The sequence below is a fragment of the Ceratotherium simum genome, chromosome 11 (genome assembly GCF_057802395.1).
Source record: "Ceratotherium simum simum isolate JZ-2026a chromosome 11, ASM5780239v1, whole genome shotgun sequence".
Taxonomy (NCBI): Eukaryota; Metazoa; Chordata; class Mammalia; order Perissodactyla; family Rhinocerotidae; genus Ceratotherium; species Ceratotherium simum.
Genome location: NC_141910.1, coordinates 73,314,320 through 73,337,057, shown reverse-complemented (window position 1 = coordinate 73,337,057; position 22,738 = coordinate 73,314,320). Strand labels below are relative to the sequence as shown.

General features: G+C 50.2%; 1 protein-coding gene across 1 annotated transcript in view; it reads left to right on the top strand.

Moving 5' to 3' along the window:
* Positions 1–1,691: 1,691 nt before the first annotated feature.
* COLEC11 (collectin subfamily member 11) overlaps positions 1,692–22,738 on the top strand; it is a 31,900-nt gene continuing 10,853 nt past the window's right edge. The window contains exons 1-2 of the mRNA XM_014792146.2: positions 1,692–2,229; positions 12,064–12,135. Coding sequence (XP_014647632.2) covers positions 1,947–2,229; positions 12,064–12,135 — 355 coding nt within the window. The 5' untranslated portion in view covers positions 1,692–1,946. The remainder of the gene's footprint in view (positions 2,230–12,063; positions 12,136–22,738) is intronic.

Below are 22,738 nucleotides of genomic sequence, written 5' to 3'. Positions count from 1 at the left end.
AACTAGCCCGGGAAGAGCCTCAAGTTCTACCTGCGGTGCGGTTGTGAACCTCTGTTCGTTCATTCAGTCACTCATTCTTTTGTTCACTCGGTTTGCTGCCTGCCACACTCCAGGCGGAGTGCTTGGGGCTCTGGACAAGGTACGAACTGTGGTGCATGCGTCCGCCTGCTTCCAGCACAAATTACTTGCACGTGGACCCAGGGCTGAGCCGACAAAGGAGAATGAAGGGGGCAGAGCTCATCCCTGGGGTCCTAGATGGCGGGCGAATTTGCTCCTTCTTTTACTTTTCCTTGTAGTTCTGATGTTTGTGTGAGCACAGGCAAGCAGGCGGTGGGGAGAGGCGGGTTGGCGCCAGAGCGCCAGCTTCACGGCCCAGTTGTGACGTGTGGCTGAGTGTTCAACCTCTCACTGCTTCGTCTCGTCATCTTTATGTGAGGAACCGCACACTTCACGAGGGGTTTTGGGGATTAAATAACACATAAGGGTCCGTGTTTGGTGCGCAGTAAATGTCGGCTCCTTTCTCTCCACCAGACATAAAATAATACAAAATAAAATAAAAGCCAATTACCGTCGTGTTTTAAGGAGGAGGACAGGCCCTCACTTGGATGCCTGGGAAGCTGACAGTTGGGCAGAATGAAGAAAGAAGTCAGCAGCAGTGGGAAGACGCAGGTTTCAATCCCATCTTCACCACTTACTAGTTGTTCGGTGCTGGACAAGTTACTTAATTCCCCTTACCTTTGGTTTCCTGACCTGTGCAGTGGGAGATGTGCTAATCTCTGTGGGGTAGCATATGGCCTTATATTTTCCCCAGTCCAGTGGACGTTCACCTCACCTCCTGGCCTTTACGGTGTCCATTCTATGACCACACGTAGGGAAGCTATGTCCTCACTACAGGATGTCACAGAATGCAAACGGTTTTCACCTGTGCTCATTTCATGACCAACTTGGCTAAAGCACGGGCACTTTACAGGGAGCAGAGAGCATCCTCAGTTTAGAAACTCTGGCTTCCTGCTTTTTCTTTTGGCTGGGGGCTGTTGCTGGCCATGGGGCCGCCCCGCAACATGTGATAACAGTAACACGAAAGCTGTCATTGAGTGAGCACTTGCATCACCACCGCTCTTCCTCAGAACAACGCTGGGGGTCTTACCTCCACTTTAAGATGAGGAAACAGGCTGACAAAGGAGATGCAATTTGGCCACAGCACTGGTACAGCCAGATGCCCAGCTGTCCCCAAACTCTGTGCCATCCAGTCTGCCTTAGACAGCCATCCAAGTCCCATGTGGCGGGACTCTGTGTGCTGCTGCCAACCCACAGGGGAGAGTCGGCACGCCTGTTCCCCACAGTGACGCAGCTGTGTCCTGCTGTCCCTTCCAACTCCCACCCCATCCCACACTGTTGCCCTCTGAATTGATATAATTAGATAATCAATGAGCTGCAGTTGCATGTAGCAGCACGGGTGAATCCTGGAGCAGAATGTTGAGTGAAAAAGGTAAGTCACAGAAGACAATACACAGTGTGACACGCTCTCTTGTGAAGCTCAAAACCAAGCAAAACCGGACAGTATAAGGTTTAAGAACACAAACATGCGTTGTGATGCGATTTCAGAAACAGTGAGAGAATGGTAAGTTCACAGTGCAGGCGGATGGTTCCTCCTGGGGAGGGGTGTTGGGTGGGAACGGCCCCCAGGGACTTGAGCACTTGCAAGACCTGACTTGTGAAGCTGGCCGGCTCTCCAACGTGTGTTATGGCTAATATCACAGTCTCCTGTAACTGTGAACATGCCTTTGTGTGTGTTAACGTTAGTGATGAAGTAGAGAGGGGAATCTGGATTCACACCTCACGAGGTGGTATCATTGTCTCAGCGGGGTGACGGGTACTTCTCGGGGCAGGTTTAAATCGGCCCCGAGTGAGTGAGAGAGACAGTGAGAGAGAGACTGGGAGAATCAATGGGAGAGGTCCCACAATCTGCCGAGCACCCTGGCCCCTCAGCGGGGGTGGCCGCGAGCCCGGCCGTGGCCTGCACACTGTCATGGCTGTCGCCGGTTTTTAGAATTCCGGTCACTGTTTATTCCTTCCTTCGTTCAGGAGTCAATGTCCTGCAGGCGCTCATTATGAAGAGGGATCTGGCTCTGATTAGCCTGGTCTTCCTGTCGCTGCTCCTGTCTGGATATCCTCAGCAGACGGCGGACGACGCCTGCTCCGTGCAGATTCTCGTTCCAGGCCTCAAAGGTAACCTCCAAGTTGGGCCTCCTCGGCAGAGTCTCCCCAGCAGTGGCCGGCAGGCGGGCGGGGAGCCCATGTGTGGCTGACACAGGGGTCGTCCAGAGTCCTGAGTCCCAGTTCCAGCTCCGGGTCTGACCTGGGGCAAATCTGCCGCCTCCATGAGCCTCAGTTTCCCCAACCCTGTAAAATCAAAGGTTGAACTACATGGTGTGTACACTCCCTTAGGCCGAGGAATCCTGTATTCTGAAGCTAGCCGTTCATTTGTGGCTCAGCTTTCTGCAGGGACCCTGCTAAGGCAACTGACATTTGTTCCAGGCACTGCCCACGTTACCTCAAGTGACCCACAGAATGAGGCCATCTCATCGGTCCATTTGCAGATAAGGATATTTGAGGCTCAGGGAAACTTAGCAGTTTGCCACATTAGGTCACACAGCTCAGAAGACTGCGCTTCTACGCTGGTTCCTGAGAGCTCTTTATTCCTTCTTTTAGAAACCAGAACACCTTTTCTCTTATTGCTTTGTCTATAGTTTACTGCCGGGAAGAGCTCCTCTGCAGACAAGAGGTGGGGTGGGCACCAGCACAGGGGAAGTATCTGAGCCCTCAGAGGGGCATCTTCATATGAGAAAGTCACTGAGTCCTACAAAGCACAGGCAAGAGATTCCAAACCTTGTGATTTCCAAGCAGGAGCAGCCCCATAATTCCAGGGGTCCAGTGCAAAATGAAAACGTGGGCCCCTTGTTCAAAGTTATAAAGAATTTCAAGACAGGGACAGGGCACCTCCACCATGTGGAGTGAGCTTGGGCTGCATACTCCTAAGAGCAGGAAGGCAGGGTTGCGGAGGGGCGGCCCAGGACTCAGCACACATTGCCTCCCACATCCTCAAATTCCATCTGCCCCTCCCCTCCTCACTTGGGCTGCTGCTCCAGCCTAGACTCTGCCAAATGGGCCTTTTGTGAGAAGGTGGCAGGCTCTCCGTATGGTGGTGATGTTGGAGAAAAGTGGACTCACAATTAGGCGCTGTTGACCACGATAAGCATGACTGTTGCCAAAGGCAGAGCCGGTCATCTGGAGATCAGGCCCTTGTGGGCACAGAGGCAGCAGGCTGCAGCCGAGGGCAGCCGACGCCAGTGTCTCTGGTGACCAGGAGCACAGGGCCATCAGCGCTGTTGTCAGGGGCACTCTGGTCCTTGCAGGCCCTCTCTAGGGGTGATCAGGGTGGCCAGCGTTAGGACGGTCATCAGGAAAGTCAGCGACGATGGCCAGGAGGTTCTCCCAGAGGACGGCCCTGTTGGGGACGGTCTTTTTTGGCTGCTTTCACTCCACTGTGCAGAAACCAAGAAGACAACCCTGCAGCCCAAACAAGCCTCCTGGCTTTGTGTTTTTAATTACAATAAGCGTACTGACCCCCTCTAAAAATTTTTGATTGTGTTGGAAGAAACTCAAACCGTCTAACTTGTGCCACTCACTCAAAAGTTTTGATGGAAGAGGGATTTTGGCCTTGGACTTTGTAGTAGTCTGGTGTGGGTTTGTAAGTGGAAGCTTCAGTTTTAAGTTTGAAAACGTGGCTGTGGGAGAGAGAGCAGGACTTTCCTCTGTGGAAGTCACTTCCCCACGTGGACCTGGGTGGGCTCCCCAGGGTCCTGAACGTTCCCTTCCACTCTGGCATCCAGGAGGGGGGCCTGAAGTGTTTATGGCCCGGGGGAGGGGGCGGCCAGGCTTCAGTGCATAGTTCGTGTCTATTCTGTTGGTGAAAAGCTCTCTAGATGCTTTTCAGAGGTGCTGAATGGGGAGCCTTTGCAACCACCCATCTGTCCTGGGTCCCGTGGGTCCTGTTCTGACTTCATGTGCTTGTGCGGCCCCTCTTTCTAAGGTGATGCAGGTAGGGGGAAGGACACAGGCTTTGAGATACAACGGTCTGAGTTTACCATGTACAAGCCACGTGGTGTGACAGTCGCCTGTCCTCCCTCGGTCTCTCTATCTGTCGAAGTGGGAAAATGGTACAGCCTCAAGGTTCTGTGAGGATTAAATGGTGGCGATATTTGCGGAGCTTGCAGGTTAAGGAGGTTAGTCGTTCAGTCTGGACGGTCGTTGGTTTTCTGCTTCCGAAATCACTTAGGCGTCCTAAGCACACAGCTTCTGACTCTAGAGCAAATCTCCAATAACCTGGGAAACACGCCAAAGGAGGAGATTTTAGAGACTGATTTAAATATGTATTTATTGTTACAGAAAGATTCAGTGTGTCCTAAAGCTAATAGGATACTTTAAGTATTCCCTTCGTGATTCCATTTAAAATATATAAATACATAGAAATAGAGAAAAAAACTAGAAGGAAGTATACTGAAATGTTAACAATGGTGGTATCTTTGAGTGTGGAGTTGAGAGTGTCTAAAAAAGCTCATGGAGGCAACCGTTCCGGTTTTCAACAGTTTAGCATATTCACAGTTTAAATATAAAATTAGGACAGTATCGATATTCAGATATCCCAGGGTTGTCAAGCACATCTTGAGGGCACTTCTGAGAAGATGCTTTTCAAAATCTGCATCCGTGACTGTTTCTGCCGAAGCCAGACCTCAAGCTTGTTCTGGTTCGCGCGTTCAGCAGAGGCCCCGTGGGTTCTCTCCTCTCAGCGGTGTGGCCCGCTCCCAGGGACACGGCATGTCTTCTCATCAGGGATTTCTCAACTCTGAACACCACGTGCAGTCAGAGACGAGCCACTAAAGCTGCAGGAGAAAGCACGGTCCACAGGGAGCTGACTTGGTGTGACTCTCGTTTGTCCCTTCACAGACTGACCGAGCAGGAGAGGGTGGATGTGCTTTAGAGGAGAGGGCCTGCAGCGAATCCAACTGGACCGTGCTCTCCAAGGGCTGATCCCAAGGAGTGCGGAGGCTGTGTGGCATGCTCGGGCGTTGTGGGCGAGATGGAGCGTGCGTTCTAGATCCCTGGATTTAAATGGCAGCTTTGTTTATAAGACTAGTTTCACTCTAGTCTGTCAATACCAAAGGGACAATTCTAGTAGAGAAACTTCTTAATATATTTATTAAAGCCCTTAAAATCTAGATGTCTTGTTCTTTTTTATCTCCAGCTTTATCGAGATATAACTGACAAATACAAGGTGTCATATATTTATATTTAAGGTGTACAACGTGATAATTGACTACAGATACATTGTGAAATGATTACGCATCCGTCACCTCACGTAGCTATCATTCTGTGTGTGTGGCGAGAACTGCATGTCTTGTCGTGACGTAGAAACACATGACAATGTGAGTTCCTTCTTCGTGATGTGAGCATACTGAGGAGGAGGAATTTTATTGTTCCTCTGTTTAGACTGGGCAGCAGGAGGAGGGTCGAGGAGAGAAATTTATTGCAAAAAAGCGAGTCTGGGGCTTCCAGACAATAGCAATTCAGGAGGATCCAGATTTTTGTCCACTGCAAAGTGAACAGATTGGTATCAGGGGAGGAGCCCCTCCCTTTGGCTCTGCACTCCTGTGACCGTGTGCAGCGTGGGACAGTGTGGCGGTGGCTGCCGTGAGGCTCTGCTCGGTCTGCACCCTCTGTGCTCAGCCTGAGAGGTGTCTGCTCAGCGCCTGGTCCCTCTCAGCTTGTCCTTGTGGGGGGAGTGAATGAATGCCACCTCGCTTCTCTGGAATTGTCTTTACCTGTAGAACAGGGCTCACAGATCGGTCTCTGACCTTGCAGAGGTCCTGTGACTCTCACAGGATATTACGCCCGGACAGCAGAGAGAAGGGGAACCTGCAGTGCAGAACGCGAGGACCTTTTCCATCCTTAGGTTGTTCCACATTCTTTCAGTAAGCGTCGGGGAGTTGTGGCTTTTCATCAGATGGTATGTGGAGTGGGCTCTACCCCTCACCTCCAGCTTCAGGGCACGTGGTGACAATGGGCTTCCCTTCCAGCTTCCCTCTTGACGGTGGCTCACCACCCACTAAGCTTGTGCTGGCCTCGCACAGAACCAGGGAGGGGACAAGGTCTTCACCTGGCACACGCTCGACCAGAATGGGCCAGAATGGTCTGTCAAAGGATTTATTACATCCGATGTGTCAGGAATTGCATTAGTCAGGGAGATAAAATAGACAATACTGGCTCTGCTCTTAAGATGAAAGAGGCGTGTCAGTGGTCTCCATTCGTTCGTTAGACAAACATTATTGAGATCTGAGTAGGGCCAGGCTCAGCCCGGGAGGAAGAAGCCATTGTCCCTTTCCTTTAAGACCTGAACGTGGAGGTGGCATGTGGTCTGCGGGAACACAGCACAGGGGCCTCCTCCTCCGCCCTTCAGATCCTGGTACTTCCTCTAATGAGTCCAGACTGGGCTTCAGAGTCTTTCTGAACACCACTCCAGGAAGCCTTTATCCACTGACTGGTGTTGGTGCTTGAGATGAAATTTATTTGCTATTACAGGCCTAATAATGACACATTATCTTTGCATTTGGAGAGCATAACAACTCATTTTGATGGGAATAACAGTCCTTCCTTAGTGGCTGAAAAAATTGGTTGTAGGTAGGAAAAAATTTATGTATGTTAGCAAGCCAGCTGCTCAGAAATTTTGAAAGGGCCTAGTTATTCTTATAGGTCTTATCAAATTAATTTAAAACAACATTGGTGGGCCGGCCCCGTGGCTTAGTGGTTAAGTGCGCGTGCTCCGCTACTGGCAGCCTGGGTTCAGATCCCGGGTGTGCACCGATGCACCGCTTCTCTGGCCATGCTGAGGCCGCGTCCCACATACAGCAACTATAAAGATGTGCAACTATGTGCAACTATGACATACAACTATCTATTGGGGCTTTGGGGGGAAAAAAAAATGGTTGTGGGGTGGTGAGGTTGATGTTGCTTTGCATAATAAGTAATAAACATTGTCTTCAATATAAAAAAACAAAAACAAAGACAAAACAAACAACATTGGTAAAGCCAGTAATGTGACCTGAGTGACTCATGCATTTGGGAATTTCACTCTTGTAAACGTGCCTTGCTGGGCCTGTTTCCTCCTCTGCGGAATGAGCTGTCAGCCTCTCTGTCTCTTCCTTCTCTAGCACCTGCAGCACAGAAGAGTGGCGTTTCCATCCAGGTGCTTGGCAGGGGTGACGTCTGCTCGCAGACTTCTTTGTTCAGCTGTGGGAGCAGGTGTCACGAGAGTCGAGGAACCTCCACGGCCCTTCCTCAGCCGCTGCAAGTCATCACAGCATCTCTCTCTCTGCACTAACTGACATGGGTCGAGAATCACCCCAAATGCAATCTAGGCGGAAGCATTTTGCTCATAGACTTTGCTGTGATTTGCAGGGAGGCAAGCAAGAAGTCAATACCAGCCATATGTTCTTTATTTCCTTGAGAGAGGAGAGAGCGGTTCATTAATGAGCTAGACATTGAAATGCTAGCCTCTCCTGGTAGAGAAATAACTTGTCATTTAGAACTTTATGTAGTAAATCTGCCCCAAATCAATACCGGATAAATACAAGGACATGGGAAAGGCTGTTGTGCTCCCTGGGCGTACATTACGGAATGCGTGTAATTTTTGAGTGGAGAGGTTTATAGAAATACTGCCTGGGAATGATTACCAGCGGGGGCATAGATCTTTATGTCCCCTGGGAGTAGCAGACAACGAACATTTCAAACCCTGCCAAATATGAACAATGCTTGAAAACCGCCTTTGTTCTGAAGAAGCATGTCTGGGGCTGGTCTCCCAGCAGAAGGTCAAGGTCGTTGGGAAAGAATGGGGCCAGGAGGCAATCCTGCCACAGAGGGTCTCTGTCTTCTTTGGTGCTGCCTCTCCAAAATTAGGATGAATGATAGGGAGAGCTCCTAACTTTTCATAACAACAGACAGCTTGGTGTTTTCCAGAACACGGGTCACTCCATCCTCATCAAAGGTGAGGAACGGGAGGCTGGAGTTTGCGTAGCCCAGGTGGTCAGGAGGCTTTCTGACTGCGGCTCTGGATGCCCACCACAGGAACAAGGAGGGGTTCAGGGGGCCTGCTGCCCAATGCTGGCTGGAACGCAATTGGCCTGGTGCTGATAGGTCAAACGTCCATTTAGCAGAATCCTTGGGGAGAACGGTGTGTACGTGGATTTTTGATTAGCTGAGAGATGTAAGGAAAACCCATGGGTCCCACTCTTCAAAGTCTGATTGTTCTTAGTCACGTCTTGTTCCTCTTTCCTGCTTCAGTAAGGAGAGTTTGGGACACAAGGTGATGTTTGGTGCTGCTCAGGGTCCTCCTGTGCCTCGGATCCTAACTACGGACAGTTGTTTGATCAGCATAGAGGCAGCCCATGGAAGCAGGTGGCGATCCTGCAGGAGTTGTAATGACAGCTGCTGTCCTATGCTTCCTCTTTTGAGAGGGTGGTGAAGTAGGGTAGGTAGTGCAGGTTGACTGATGGTCTGGTCATCCTAGTCAGACTGTAATTAAGGTTTTGATGCCCTAGGGTGGTGGGGTCAAAACCGGAGTTGGAGTGCTGGCTCCTCCGAGGTTGGGCACGTTGTTACTTCTCCAGGCCTGGGTCTCCGTCTGCAGAGTGGACATGATCCCCACCTCACACGGTGGGGCGAGGTTCAGTTGTGGAAATAAGTGAATGCCATGTGTAAACTCAAGGAATTATCTTAACCAACAAAAGAAAAGCCAGCGGGTATGCTTAGTGTTAATGTTCTACCAATATTGACAGAGCACCTGCGTGGTCAAGGCCTCTCCCAGGTGTGCTGGAAGACCCAGAGCTGGGCAAGGTGTTAATCCTGTCTTCAAGGAGCTTACAGTCCCGTGGGGCAGATGGGCCGTGGGAGCAGACTGCTGTATGTAGGCAGGAATAAGTGCTCGCCCATGGCCTGGACTATTGCAATAGTATACTTACTGTTCTCCCCCACGTGTGGATCGGGCCTTGTTATTTCCCTATGTAAAGTGTGTCAGTGGCTTCCTGTGGTCCTGAAGCATGAGGTCTGAGTGCTGCCTTCTCCCAGCCCCCGGGGGCTCGCTCACAACAGCCACCTCCTGTCTCTCTCCACCTCACCTGGGCAGGTGGTGTTCCCTTTTCTCAGAGCACTTCCTCCTTACTCTTTGCCTGGCTACTTCTGACTTGTTCAGCAGGTCTCAGTTAAAAGCCAGTCTGTCAGAGAGGACCTTTCTGATCTCTCAATCTAAATTATGGCTCTTTTGTTGAAGTTATTGTCTCATTTTATTCTGTATCCCGTGTTGCTAGTGAGAATTCTTATGTCAATCTGATTCTCATTCATATGCGTGCAATCTTTAAAAGCTCTTTTTCCTCTTGGGTAGCTTGTGAATTTTCTCTTTATTCTTGATGTTCTGCAGTGTCACTCTGACATGTCTAAGTTATTTCCCCTCATTTTTCCGGTGTGGTGCTCTGCGGGCACTTTCGTTGTGTTCTTTCATGCCTTTCCTTAGGACCAGGAAACCACAGCTACTAAATCTTCACAGCAATTAAGGCTTCAAACGGCTAGTCTCCCTTTCTGGAATTCTTATAAGACAGATATTGGAATTTGTGGGGTTTTTCTTCAGTCTCAACTTGGTGACTTCAAACCAAACGAAACTTTCCTGTTCCTTATCTCTTAGTGCTGCATTGCGAAAAAAATCTTCATCCTAGTCTTTTGTTTCATGAATTAGCTTTTAGCATTGGCCATTCTGTTACTCAGCCTATCTATAGAGTAATTTATTTCAAAAATTAATTTTGTGTATGGGATCTCTAGTTGGTTCTTCTTCATTGCTGTTTCCTCTTGTTTTCTCTCTTGTCTTTGTCAGGGTATTCAGTCTGTTATTTCAGGCTCACATCCTGGCTGCCCCGTGAGTTCTGTGTCCTCAGCTGTTATTTCTCTTTCATGATGTTGTTGCTCCTCAAGTGTCTGCTGATTCTTGATGGTGAGCTCATTCTGTTAGTTGGTGTTTCTTGCTAGACTATCAATGCTTCTCCAATTATTGCTATTTTAATAATTTCCTTTTTTTTTAAGTTTTTTTTTTTTTTTTTTGTGAGGAAGATTAGCCCTGAGCTAACATCTGTGCCCATCTTCCTCTACTTTATACTTGGGACGCCTGCCTCAGCATGGCCTGACAAGTGATGTGTATGTCTGCGCCTGGGATCCGAACTTGTGAACTCTGGGCCGCCAAAGTGGAGCGTGCGAACTTAATCACTACACCACTGGGCCAGCCCAGATTTCCTTTCTTTTTAAAAGATAAGAAGAAAATTGAGAACTGCCCAGAGATTCAAGGGCCACATGTGTGTGTTGAGCGTGTGTCCACCCACAGGAACCCACCCACCCACCCTTCAGCAGGTCTCTCAATGGAGCCGTCACAGCTATGGCTTGGGGGTGACAGGGACATGCCAGCTCTGTCTTCTAGTTTTTGTTGGCACTTTGCTTTTGTCTTTGTTTACTTACGTCTAAATGGAATGTCCCTCCGTTAGGCCAGGTTATCAGTTTGGGGAACCTGTAACGTCAGGCAAGCCTCTTCCCAGCTGAGGTGTGATGGAGAATTACAGAGACCTGAAGTCGACTTGTTGGCCTGCGTTGTGCACAACCAGGAAGGGGTGTTGGCCGCAGGTCACGTCCACACACGCTTGTAGAGCAACAGCACGACAGTGAAGCAGAAGAGGCCGTATAAAAACGACTGCGATAGGGAACAGGGTCCCAGTCACCAGAGAAATGAGAGATCCAGTGAGAGAGTCAGGAAAAGCTTCCTGGACCGTCAGGTGAGAAGGTGCAACGTGGACAGGTGGGCTGATGGTCAGGGCAGGTGACGCAGAAGGGACAGTGTGAGACAAGACCTGGGTTCCAGGAGAAGACCTATCGAGGAGAAGCTTAATAACGGGACATTACTTGTAACTACATTTAGCCCATTGGTGGTTTGGAATGTCTTTTGAGAAGGGAAACAACATAATCAGGTCTGTGTTTTAGGAAGATCATTTTGGTGTGGATTAGAGTAGAGGGAGCAGGGAGGGGCCTTCATGTCCGCCCTCAGGTCTCCATCCTCTGTGCCTCCACCACACACCCTGTATCCCTTCTCATAGGGTGTCTCCACTGCTCCTTCCGTCTCTGTCTCCTGCAGTGAGCAGGTGGAGGCCCGGCTCTGTGGTCCATGCAGCTCCAGCGCTGCGGAGAAGCAGAGGAGCATGCCCTGAGTGCCGGCCCACCTGGGGGCAGGGACATGGACGGGGAGGAGGCGGCCGGCTGGGTTTCACAGAGTTGGGCAGATGCTTGAATGTATCCCACGAGGGCTTGGAATCTGGGATCAACACCAGACCCGGGAAAGTCTGCAGAAGAGACTCATTTCTGGGGAAAAGCCGTTAGGTTGGCCCCGAGCAGGAGTGTGCGCCCTGGGTGGGGGCTCGCGCTGAAGGGACGGGGGGATACTGGTAGGAGCACCCACGTTTATTCTTGCCAAGCGTATCAGCCAGACAAGGGGCGGGGAGAGGCTAGAAGAGATGCTTGCCCATGGGAGGGGACTCGAGATACTTTCTGTCTTCATGTTGACATCTGGGCAGTGAGGGGCAGCGGAGCAGTTAGAGTGGGTCTTGGGGAGCACTGGCGTCGGAGGATAGTTGGAAAGAGTGACAAATCCATTCCCTGAGGGAGGAAGTAGGGCAAGGAAGCAGAGTCCTGAGAAAGACTTGGGGCGGGGAGACCTGAGCGCCTTCTGCGACAGAGGTCAAGGGGTGGGAGAGGGTAGGGAGGAAGGGGTAAAATGCCCTGGGGACTGGGGAGGGTAGAGGAGGGCCAAGGGCCTGGCTGTCGCACAGACAGGGTGAGAAGCTTTCTCCTTGTTATTTCTCCACATGCCACAGTGAAAGCCTGTGCTCAGAACGAGGTCCTAAATGCCTGTGACTTCTTCCACAGGGGATGCTGGAGAGAAGGGAGACAAAGGCGCACCAGGACGGCCTGGAAGAGTGGGCCCCACGGGAGAAAAAGGTACCTGCCACCCCTCAGGCCCCGCCCAGGGCTGGCCCTTCTCAGCCCGTCAGAGCTCTGCACTCCAGGGCACAGCTGGTGCACCGCTCCTGCAGGAGCTGGTGCGGGGGAAGCGGGGTGGGGGATTTGAGGTCTCAGGAAGGCAGGAGGCCTGTTAGTGAAGCAGGGCACGGAGAGGGCTCCTTAAACAGTGCTCCTTGGTTCCTGCCTGCCCGTCCTGGGAGGGGCGTGTAACGGGGTGAGTACATAAGTGGAAACTCAGTGCTGGCTCGGCCCCTCACCAGCCTCATCTGCAAAATGGGGATCATTTGTGAGTGTTATGTGTATATGTGCAATTGTGAGGGTGTGCAAACAACTATGGAGCTATATAAACAATTATAGAGGTGTGCAGTTATGGAGGTGTGCAAACAGTTATGGAGGCGTGCAAACAATATGGAGGTGTGCAAAGGAGAGCCTGCACAGACTTGGGTGGAGCATTCGGGGATACAGTGGCTCCCCCACTTCTGGCTAACAGACACCAATCACTTTGAATCTGTTTCTTCGTTAGTGAAATAGTGTGATTCTACCTGCCTCCTGGGTTGTGCTGAGGCGTACAGGAAATAGATCAGACACACCAAGTCGCTTCACAGTGAAGGATGGATGTTCAATAAGTGGTGTTATTATCATTAGGATAGACTTACTTTTACTGCTCCAAACTTTTTAATCAAGTCATTATAAACTGTCTGTAGAAATGTCTTGTCACTATTTATTCACTATTTATTCCATGAGAACGTACACTGCAGTTTATCTGGCCAGTCTCCAACCAACCTCGTAACCTTGGAGAGTTGGGCTGTTTCCAGTTGTTAAAGCTACTATCACAACACGGATAAAGGGCGTTGAGTATCTGTTTTTAAGCCATGCACTGTTTCTTCACTTTGGTGAGGTGTGGTGTACGTTCTTCGTCTCAGTGTACGGTTCAATGAGTCTGACAGCTGCCTGCACCTGGGCCTCGTCACAGCCAGGACCCAGAGCATTTCTGTCACCATCCTCCGTCAACCCCAGGCACTGATTTTTATTTCTTATTTTTTCCTTTACTCATAAAAAATTAAATAAATAAATAAACTAATTATTCTGAAAGTTCGAAGTGTACAGAAATTATTCATGGTGAATGGTCTCCTTCCTGTCCCCACCCTCCCAGGTACCCTCCCCACCGACACCACTGTTAGGTGTATTTATCTTTACAGAGATATTTTATGAGTTGGCAAGTAAATTTATAGTCTGTTCCTCCCCGCTTTTGTACAAAGAGTTGCACGATATACATTATTGTTGTGCATTTTGCTTTTTTCACGTAACACTGTATCTTGGAGCTCATTCTGGATGAGGACACATAAGTTTTCCTCATCCTCTTGTGTGGTGTCGTGGTGTTCTATGGTGTGAATCTATCAGGCTTTATGTAACTGCCCTCCTATTACTGGAGATTTACATTTTCCTAGGGGTTTGCTGCAGTGAATAATCTTGTACATGTCATTTTTTAATGTATGAGCATAGCTCGAAGATAAATTCCTAGCAGTGTAATTGCTAGATCAAAATGCACATGCATTTGAAATTTTGGTAGATGTTGCCCTCCAAAAGGATTGAGTGGATTTACTCTCTCACAGGCAGTGTGCAAGAATGCGGTCCCCCGACGCCCTGCCCGACTTAGAAAGCCGTGGTCTGACAGCAGTGAAATGCTGCATCAGTGTGCTGGTTTACTTTGCCTCTCTTATTCTGAATGAAGTAGGGTCATTTCTTCATGTGTTTGGAAGTCATTTGTATTTCTTTTCTTTTTTTTCTTTTGAGGAGGTTGTATTTTTCTGTCCTTTTTTTTTTTTTTTTTGTGAGGAGATCAGCCCTGTGCTAACATCCGCCAATCCTCCTCTTTTTTGGCCGAGGAAGACGGCCCTGGGCTAACATCCGTGCCCATCCTCCTCCACTTTATATGGGACGCCGCCACAGCATGGCCCGCCAAAGCAGTGCGTCGGTGCGCGCCCAGGATCCGAACCAGCGAACCCCGGGCCGCCGCAGCGGAGCGCGCGCACCCAACCACTTGTGCCACCGGGCCGGCCCCTTTCTGTCCTTTTTTAAACCCTTTTTTGGGTTCTTTTTCTTCTTGATATGTGAGATACTTTTGTGCTTGTATTTTCAGTACATATTTCTGAATATTTCCCTAGAGTAAGTTGCCAGAAGTGGAATTATGAACTTTAAAAAGGCTATTGATACATATGTTCTTCTGCTGGCGTGTGTGCTGCCCGCTGTAGATGAGCAGTCTTCCTGCATTTCCGTCTTGCATCCGTGTTTGCTGAGAAAATACGGGAGTGAGGCAGGGACCACAAGGTGTGCAGTGCCAGGACAGAGGCTGGTACAGCTGACCAGGATGAGGAGAGTTGACCCAGAGGGCTGGCGGTGGGCGCTGAGGTCGGCTCTGAGCTTGTTTTCTTATCTATAAAGGGGGGGCAGTGACTTAGCTGCTTCATAAAGTTCTTGGGTTACAATAAGTTAAAAATATCTTAGAACTAAAGTGCTTATTATTTTTACCTTATTACTATGCTTCTTATAAAAGTTGAAAGTGCTAGAGCTGTACTGTGTTATTTTATTTTGAGCTATAAATTATGAAATTTACAGTGATAAAATGCATGTTCCTCCATTTTCCTGTATGGACGATTTCATATTTCACAAGTAGGAAGTGAATATCTCCCCTATTCTACATGGTCGCAAATTCATTTTCATGATGCCATTTCATTGATGTTTTTTCAAAGTAACAATGTTTGAGCTCAAAGGACCAGTGGCAGTAAATGCCTAATTTCATGTTAACATGGACTCTTATCTGCTGTCTCATCTCTGTCATCTGTTATTGTCTGCATTGGCTTTCTCATCATCATCATTCTCTTGTATTCCCACTCTCGAAAACGCAATGCAAGCACACAGCGACTATAAATGCTTTTATCATACCTTCTAAATCTCCTGATGTGAATGGACATTGCTGGGCACAAAAGCAGCGTTTTTCCTATCCTTTAACTACTAAATTTAGCGCTGTTAGGTGTTTCAGGGAATGCAACCTAGAGCCCCAGAGCCCAGTGGGGGAGACAGATGTGTGGACACATGAGGGTAAATTGAGGCAGAAAGCCACAGGGCAATGTGGAGGTGAATTTGGCCTGGATCAAGAAACTGCCTTGTTTCAGATTTTTCTAACGTATAACAGTAACATATGCTCATGATAGAAAGTTTGTATGCAGTGTTGTGCCACATAACGACATTTTGGTCAATGTTGGACTGCATATACAACTGTGGTCCCATAAGATTAGAACCATAGAACCTAGGTGTGTAGTAGGCTATGATCTCTAGGTTTGTGTAAGTACACTCTATGATGTTACACAACGATGGAATCCCCTAACAATGCATTTCTCAGAACATATCCCTGTCGTTAAGTGATGCATGACTGTATATCTAAAAGTGGTGAGAAAAATCATCCATAATAAAATCATCCAGAGATAACCACTTATTTTGGTATATTTCTTTTATTGGTGCCTTCTTTCGCTTTGCTGTGATTATGTTGTATATATAAGTTTGCATATATATATATGCAGTCCTAGTTCTTAAATTTAATGTCAAATTTTAGTGTAAGCATTTTCCATGCTATAAAGTCATTTGAATGGATGCCTAATATCCATGAGTAACTTAGAATTCCACCCTGGGGCGGTGTGTTCTAGAATGGAGTTCTGTGTGGGGTTAGGGCAGGAGAGAGGAGCCTGGACCCGGCTGTTTACAGTCCCATCTCAGCGTCAGCCCCTTGACAACGACGGTTCCCATGTGAACACAGCAGTCCAGGAGTCAGTGAGTGATTGTCAGGTTTCCTAGGGGTCTGGCATCGCCGCTGACAAAATACGCAGCTTCGGTTTGGGGTCTTTGCTACTTTGCGGAATACAGAGAACAAGTTAGTGCAAGTGGCATTTATTTGGATTATTGAATAGTAGAAATAGTTACATAGAAATCTAGGAAATATCCTTTTTAAGGTGGTCTTTATGGAGAAGATTGGCTCTGACTTGATATAATGTAAGAGAATAAAAACAGGATACAAGAGCAGACATATGAGTAAAATGTTTACGAAAGACATAGAAAAAGGGTGGGAAAGAAATAAACAAAAATATTAGTCGTAGTTATTTCTGGATTATAGGTTATGGACATTGAAATTTTCTTTGTTCCTTTCTGTATTTTTGGTATTCCTGACAATGAGCACGTACTGTACTTTTGGGGTTAGCACGTTTCTTTAAAGGTGGCTGTAACTATGGCCCAGGCCAGTTGGCAATGCAGATTTACCTGGAGGTAAAACCAGGTGTTCGTTGTGACCACCGGCCGTCTCCCTCGGACATCCCACATGCTGATGGCCGTGCTCACAGTCAGCGTGGGTGTGCTTCGGCTTGTCTGTGCACAGACCTCGAGAGCTGTGGTCACCTCAGAAGCGCTAGACCCAGCTTCCAGGTGGCCAGGCTTGAGGCAGGCGGTGATCGGGGCCTCAGATGGGCGGGGAGAGACAACCTCAGCTGCCATGGCCTCCCCAAGACCCTCACTGGAACCACTCTCTCCAGCATGGGACGGGCGCTTTGCAGGGTTTTGGAATTCTCCTGTCCACCTTCCCGCCCCTCCCCTTGCATTCCCTCCTGCTCAGTGATGTGTTTTTTGTTTTTTTCTTTTTATTGTGAGGAAGATCAGCCCTGAGCTAACACCTACCAATCCTCCTCTTTTTTTTTTTTTTTTTTTTTTGCTGAGGAAGACTGGCCCTGGGCTAACATCCGTGACCATTTTCCTCCACTTTATATGGGACGCCGCCACAGCGTGGCTTGACAAGCGGTACGTCGGTGCGTGCCTGGGATCCAAACCCCGGGCCTCCAGCAGTGGAGCACGCGCACTTAACCGCTATGCCACCGGGCTGGCCCCTCAGCGACGTGATTTTAGCTGACTACAGCAATTGCACAGGTGCAGTGTTCCCAGAGGTTCAGTCACTGACATCTGTGGCTTCCAGAAGACTCTGCTGCAGTGAGACTCACAGAGAACAGTGACCATTGCAGGAACTGGGCAGCCGGGGACTTGCCTCGGTCCTGGGCAGTCGACTCGGTTTCCACTGAGAACAGCCATGGGATGGATCTGGGTTTATGTTGAAGCGCTTCTTGAAAGGGGGTTCCTGAGGACGAGGCCACACCGTGAGTGCAAAGAGCGGCAGTGTGGGTGGGACAGACCGTTCAGTACCAGCCTTGCCACTTACAGCTGTGACGGCTCCAAACCCTAGTTTCCAACCCGTGAGAGCAAAATAATACTTCTGACTTGGTATTATTCCCTATTAGTATTTATGGAGGGCTGAAACGAGAGAGTGGGGGTGGCAAAACGGCGACCAGGAGCCCGTGAGGCAGGTCCTGCTGCTCCCCCGACCCAGGGAGAGAGGCCCTTCTGTGGGAATGCCTCCCTGAGGATCCAGCTGGCTCCCCTGCTCGCCCCCGAGGCGTCACTGTGTTGCCTGGCCGCTGACCTCCGGACAGCTGCTCACCCACCACACCCTCCTCTGTGAGGTTCACGGTCTCCCTGGGGCCGGCTGCTTCCACCAGTGCCCCACGCTTGGGGTTTGCGTCTAGAACTGTGCTGACTTCACCCTTTGCTCCACAGCTAACCTCTTTCCCTCTCTGTCTCTCCTCATTCTCCTGTTTTTCCTGCTCTGTTTAAAATACAACAAATTACATTTCACTAAGGCAGAAAATTGTGGACAGGAAAGAAGATACTATGTACATTTATATGTATTTTATGTATTATTATATCTTATATATGTATATAAGATCGGGTTATTTAAATGAAATTCATGCTGCAAGAGCTGGTGTGTTTGGCAGGGTGACCTACCAAGGTGGCTTTGCGTTGTCACATCAATGCCAGAAGGAGGACACAGCCGCTGACCTCAGTGATTCTTCACCTTACTTGTTTTTGTAAAGCAGTAGGAGCCCCACACAGCACAGAGCGGTGAAAGTGGAGCTCAGGGACATCACGGGCCCTCCCTGCCCCCAGGCCACCTCCTACTCTTTGGACTTTGCAGGGTGAGAAGACCGTGGGACTCGGAATCCATCTGGGAAAACACACCAGCTGCCTACAACTCACAACCTGTCCCTGGCATTGGTCCCGAGGGACGTTTCCCCGAAAGTGGCCCCGCTAGTGACTGGCTCCTTATGGCACGTCTGACGGGCGTGGGGAGCGCGGCAGGCCCGTGGCGCGGCAGGCCCGTGGCATGTCATGCCCATTTCTCTATACATTTTTTTTTTAATAATTTTATTTATTTATTTTTCCCCCAAAGCCCCAGTAGATAGTTGTGTGTCACAGCTGCACATCCTTCCAGCCGCTGCATGTGGGACGCGGCCCCAGCGTGGCCTGACAAGCAGCGCGTGGGTGCGCGCCCGGGATCCCAACCCGGGCCGCCAGCAGCGGGGCACGCGCGCTTAACCGCTAAGCCACGGGGCCGGCCCTCTCTATACATTTGACTCCCATGCAAGACCTGGGCCACTGGGGGCAGACCCACTCGCTTCCATCTTGGTGTGTCCAGGGCCTCGTATGGGACCTGGCACTTGCAAGGCCCTCAATCGTTTGAAAAATATCTTGAAATTCAATATCTTCAAATCTTTGAGATCTGTGGGTGAGCCGGTCTATGGCCGAGGGCTCCAGCTGTGCGTGCGCCTGCTCCGCCTCCCCTCCAGGTTCTGGAGAGCAGGTCTGCGGGCCAAGGCTTCCGGCCACGCCAAGCTGGGTTCCTTCCCTACTGTCTACTGGGCAGAAGGCTCTGCTCCACCGATGCTTCTCAAACCATGGCATGCACAGGAGCCAGCTGGGGCGCTCGTTACAATGCAGCCTTGGTTCGGGAGGGTGGCCCGAGATGCTGCGCGCTCATCAGCAAGCGCCCAGGTGGTGCTGATCATGCGATACTGCCGCGGGGCCTGCTGCAGGTTGGTCTCCAGGATCTGGAGCTGGGTCCACCTGGGGCCTGGCTGCCGGGGGACCGCCTCTTTGGCTGATTTGCCCCTGTGTTGAAGGGTCTCATTGCAGAGTGAGCAGCCCCCCTGCCGGGGAGCTCAACAGCTGCAGGAGAAAGTGCATGCAAGGTGACGGCTTGTCTTTCCTGAAATAACAAAGATGAGCCAATGGGTCAGACAGAAACCTCCTGCTGTCCTTTGTCCTTTATTGAAATAAGAATAATTTCCACATTTGTGGCCTACACAGCTGTGTGGGAATAGTACAGAGTTGGCTTTGCTGACATGACCTCCTAAAAGTGTGTCGTCTCAGCTTTCAAGGTGTCTAGTCCCCAGACATGCAGCTAAGACAAGAGCAGGGAGGCCCTGGACCCCACGTCTCAGAAGCTGGGGACCCCCGTGGCACCCGAAGGTGGAGGGCGACCCTGTGTCAGTGATGGGCTTCCTGGGCTCTGTAATGTGCACATTATCCTTCGTTAAAAATAGCTGAGGAAGCTGAATTCCAAGTACTCTTTTTGCCCTGACTCCACTTCAAAGGACTGTGTGATGTCTTCATTAAAATTAATAAGAATTACCTGCCTGCTGAGAGCTGCTCCCGCTCCTCGTGCGTGTCTTGAGGACAAATGTGCGCTCTACACTCCTCATTAGTGGAACGAGACTGAGAAGGGGCATTCCATCAGCTCACAGCGCTCTGGGGTGCCTCCGCCAGAAGCTGTTGAGACTTAAAGGGACAGAATCTCAGTGTGTCTAGTGCATTTCCAATCTGCTCACACGACAGGGGAGGGAGATTTGTTTGCTTTTTGCAAAAAGCTTCTTGTCATTTGGAGGAGCAGCAAGACCTTCTTGGAAGCAGGAAGAAGGCAGTAGAGCTCTTGTTCTCATCCACTCTCCTTGAGAACCTCTGGGTTTGTAACCACACTTTGGAACCTCTGGGTTTTCTGCCCAAGGGCTAGTTTCCAAGAAATGTCTACAAGTTAAAACAAGCCCGGTACATAAACCCTTGGATTGCTATAAAGTAGAGGATGTGTTGACAGTTTCATGGGATTTTAATAGCTCTCACCTTTTTCTTCTCCAACATACCCAAAAGATAGAATATTCCTATTAGATACAATAGCGCACACCAGCGATAGTTCTCAGTGTGCATAGGGGTTGTGGTATAGACAAATGTGCCATGGGAGGGGCTTCTTCCCCAGGGTGCTCTGGTGGTCTGGGTTCACACCCAGCTAATGCTTACCAGCTTGACAACTTCAGGTGGTGTAAGGATAAAGGTATGCTTGTGTACATGTGCTTGTGCATGCATGCATGTATATAGTATGTGTGTATGTTTTGTGTTTGTGTATGTATGTGTTTGAATAGGTGCAGGTATATGTATCTTTGCATGCCTGTGTGCACACACGTGGCACATATATGTATGTTAACGTGTATGTGTGCATACATGTGTATACTGTGTATTATGTGTGCACGTGTATGTATGCATGCACATGTATGTGTGTATGCATGTATGTGTATATGTCTGTGTGTGTGCATTGCCCAGCACCAGCAAATGGCGGCTGTTCTCGTTCTGCTTGATCAGAGCAGGTCTGTGATGGGGTGGGAGCTGTGCATGGAGAGGCTCTGGCTCCACCGGCTGTGGGGTCTCCAACCACCCCCAGGCCCAGCTGTCTCCAGTGCCCAACCCTTCCCCGCAAAGGCCCTCCTATGAGTGCATCAGGGCGTGTTATGTGACCAGGTCCTCTCTTGTCTGAGGGCCTGCAGAGTGGGGCCTCATGGGGGAGGCCATGGTTCAGGGCAGAAGGACTGAGCAGGGACAGGCGAGGCGGGGCACCTGGCAGCCGTCCTGACTCCCCAAGTGCTCTGGGCCGTGGCAGACATGGTGAGCGGGCTCCGTGGGAGGTGCTGGTGTGGCTGCTTTGCCTTCTCTGGTGTCTCGGTCTCCCCTTTCCTACATAGGAGGCGCTGGTGTGTCTGCTTTGCCCTCTCTGGTGTCTCACTCTCCGGTTTCCTACCTTCTGGGCTCCGGGAGAGGCATTGTCTGTCTTCCCACAGGCCTGCAGCGTGCCTTCAGCCCCTGCTCTTGGAAGTGCAGCCTGCCAGCTGTGACTGGATCTGTGGAGACCTGCTCTGGTGTGGGAAGACCAGGCCACTGCCCCACAGCTGAGGCGCGGGGTGTGGAACCTGGACATGGAGTCAGGAGACCTCAGTCTGAATGAAACCTACATCATCGTGTGGTCAGTGACCCGAGCTGCTGAACAGATGGGGAAACTGAGGCTCACAGAGGATCATAACTTGGCCAAGTTTTGTGGGTGGAGGATCAGGATCCAGGTCTGCCCAATTGCAGAGTCTGTGCTCTGGATCATTGGGCAATGATCGCTTTTACTAGCTCACTGTGTGACCGGTGGTGGGTGGCTTCACCTCTCTGAATTCCAGTTTCTCTTGTGGGGCAGAGGGAAAGTGCATTAGTCTGCTAGGGCCGCCACAACAAATGCCAGAGACTGGGCGTCTCAAACAACAGACATTTATTCTCTCACAGTCCTGGAGGCTGGAAGTCCGAGATCAAGGTGCTGGCAGGGTTGTTTTCTCCTGGGACATTTCTTCCTGGCTTGTCGACAGTCACCTTCTCACTTTGTCCTCACGTGGCCTTTCCTCTGTGTGCATCTCCCCCGGCATCTCTTCTTCTGCTTATAAGGACAACAGTCCTATGGGATCAGGGCCCCACCCTTAAGAGCCCATTTAATCTTAATTACCTCCTTAAAGGCCCCATCTCCAAATACGGTCATAGTGGGGATTGGGACTTCAACATAGGAATTTCGGGGGACACAATTCAGCCCACAACAGCTGGTAACGATAATATTGTGAGGTTGAAACCCATCAATACGTGTGAACGTGTTTTCCTGGCACCCGATGTACCCAGAAGTATTCTAATTTCTCTCTGAAAGATGGGAAAACGAGCAGAACCGCCCAGGATTGCAAGCACTGCCTCTGTAACTCTCGTTTGCACCTGGAGCCTTCAAGGAGTGGGTTATGGTGAATCGCAACCTGCATTCAAAGAGGGCTGCCGGTAGGGTCTGGGCCGGGGCTACTCCAGCTTGTGGCCCCCTGAGAGTCACCTGGGGACGTGTTAAGATGCGGAGCCTGGTGCTGGATCTGGGGCGGGGCCTGAGCCTCTGCATGTCTGTGCAGCTCCAGGTGAGGTCGTGTTGCTGGGCCAGCTGTGGACCACTCTTGAGAAAGCAACTTCCCAACCTGGAAAGTTTCTGCCTCCGACTGACGGTCACAGCAGCCGACACTACGTCCACCCGTCACGTGCAGACGCTGTTCTGGATGGGGCTCGTGCTTCCCACAACACCCAACGAGATGGCACCGTTATCACTATTATTATCCCCGTTTTGTAGGTCAGGAAACAAGCGCAGAGATCACACGGCCGAGTGACAGAGGGAGGACCGAGCCAGGCTCCAGGCCCGTGCTCTAAGCACTGTGCAGACTGCTCCCTGCGTGGACTGGGCGGGCAGAGCTGCATCCTGGAGTCCCAGAGCAAATCATGAGAGGAGGAGTCGGTGGGACATTACCTCGTGCAAGCCTTTGCTTTAGGACAC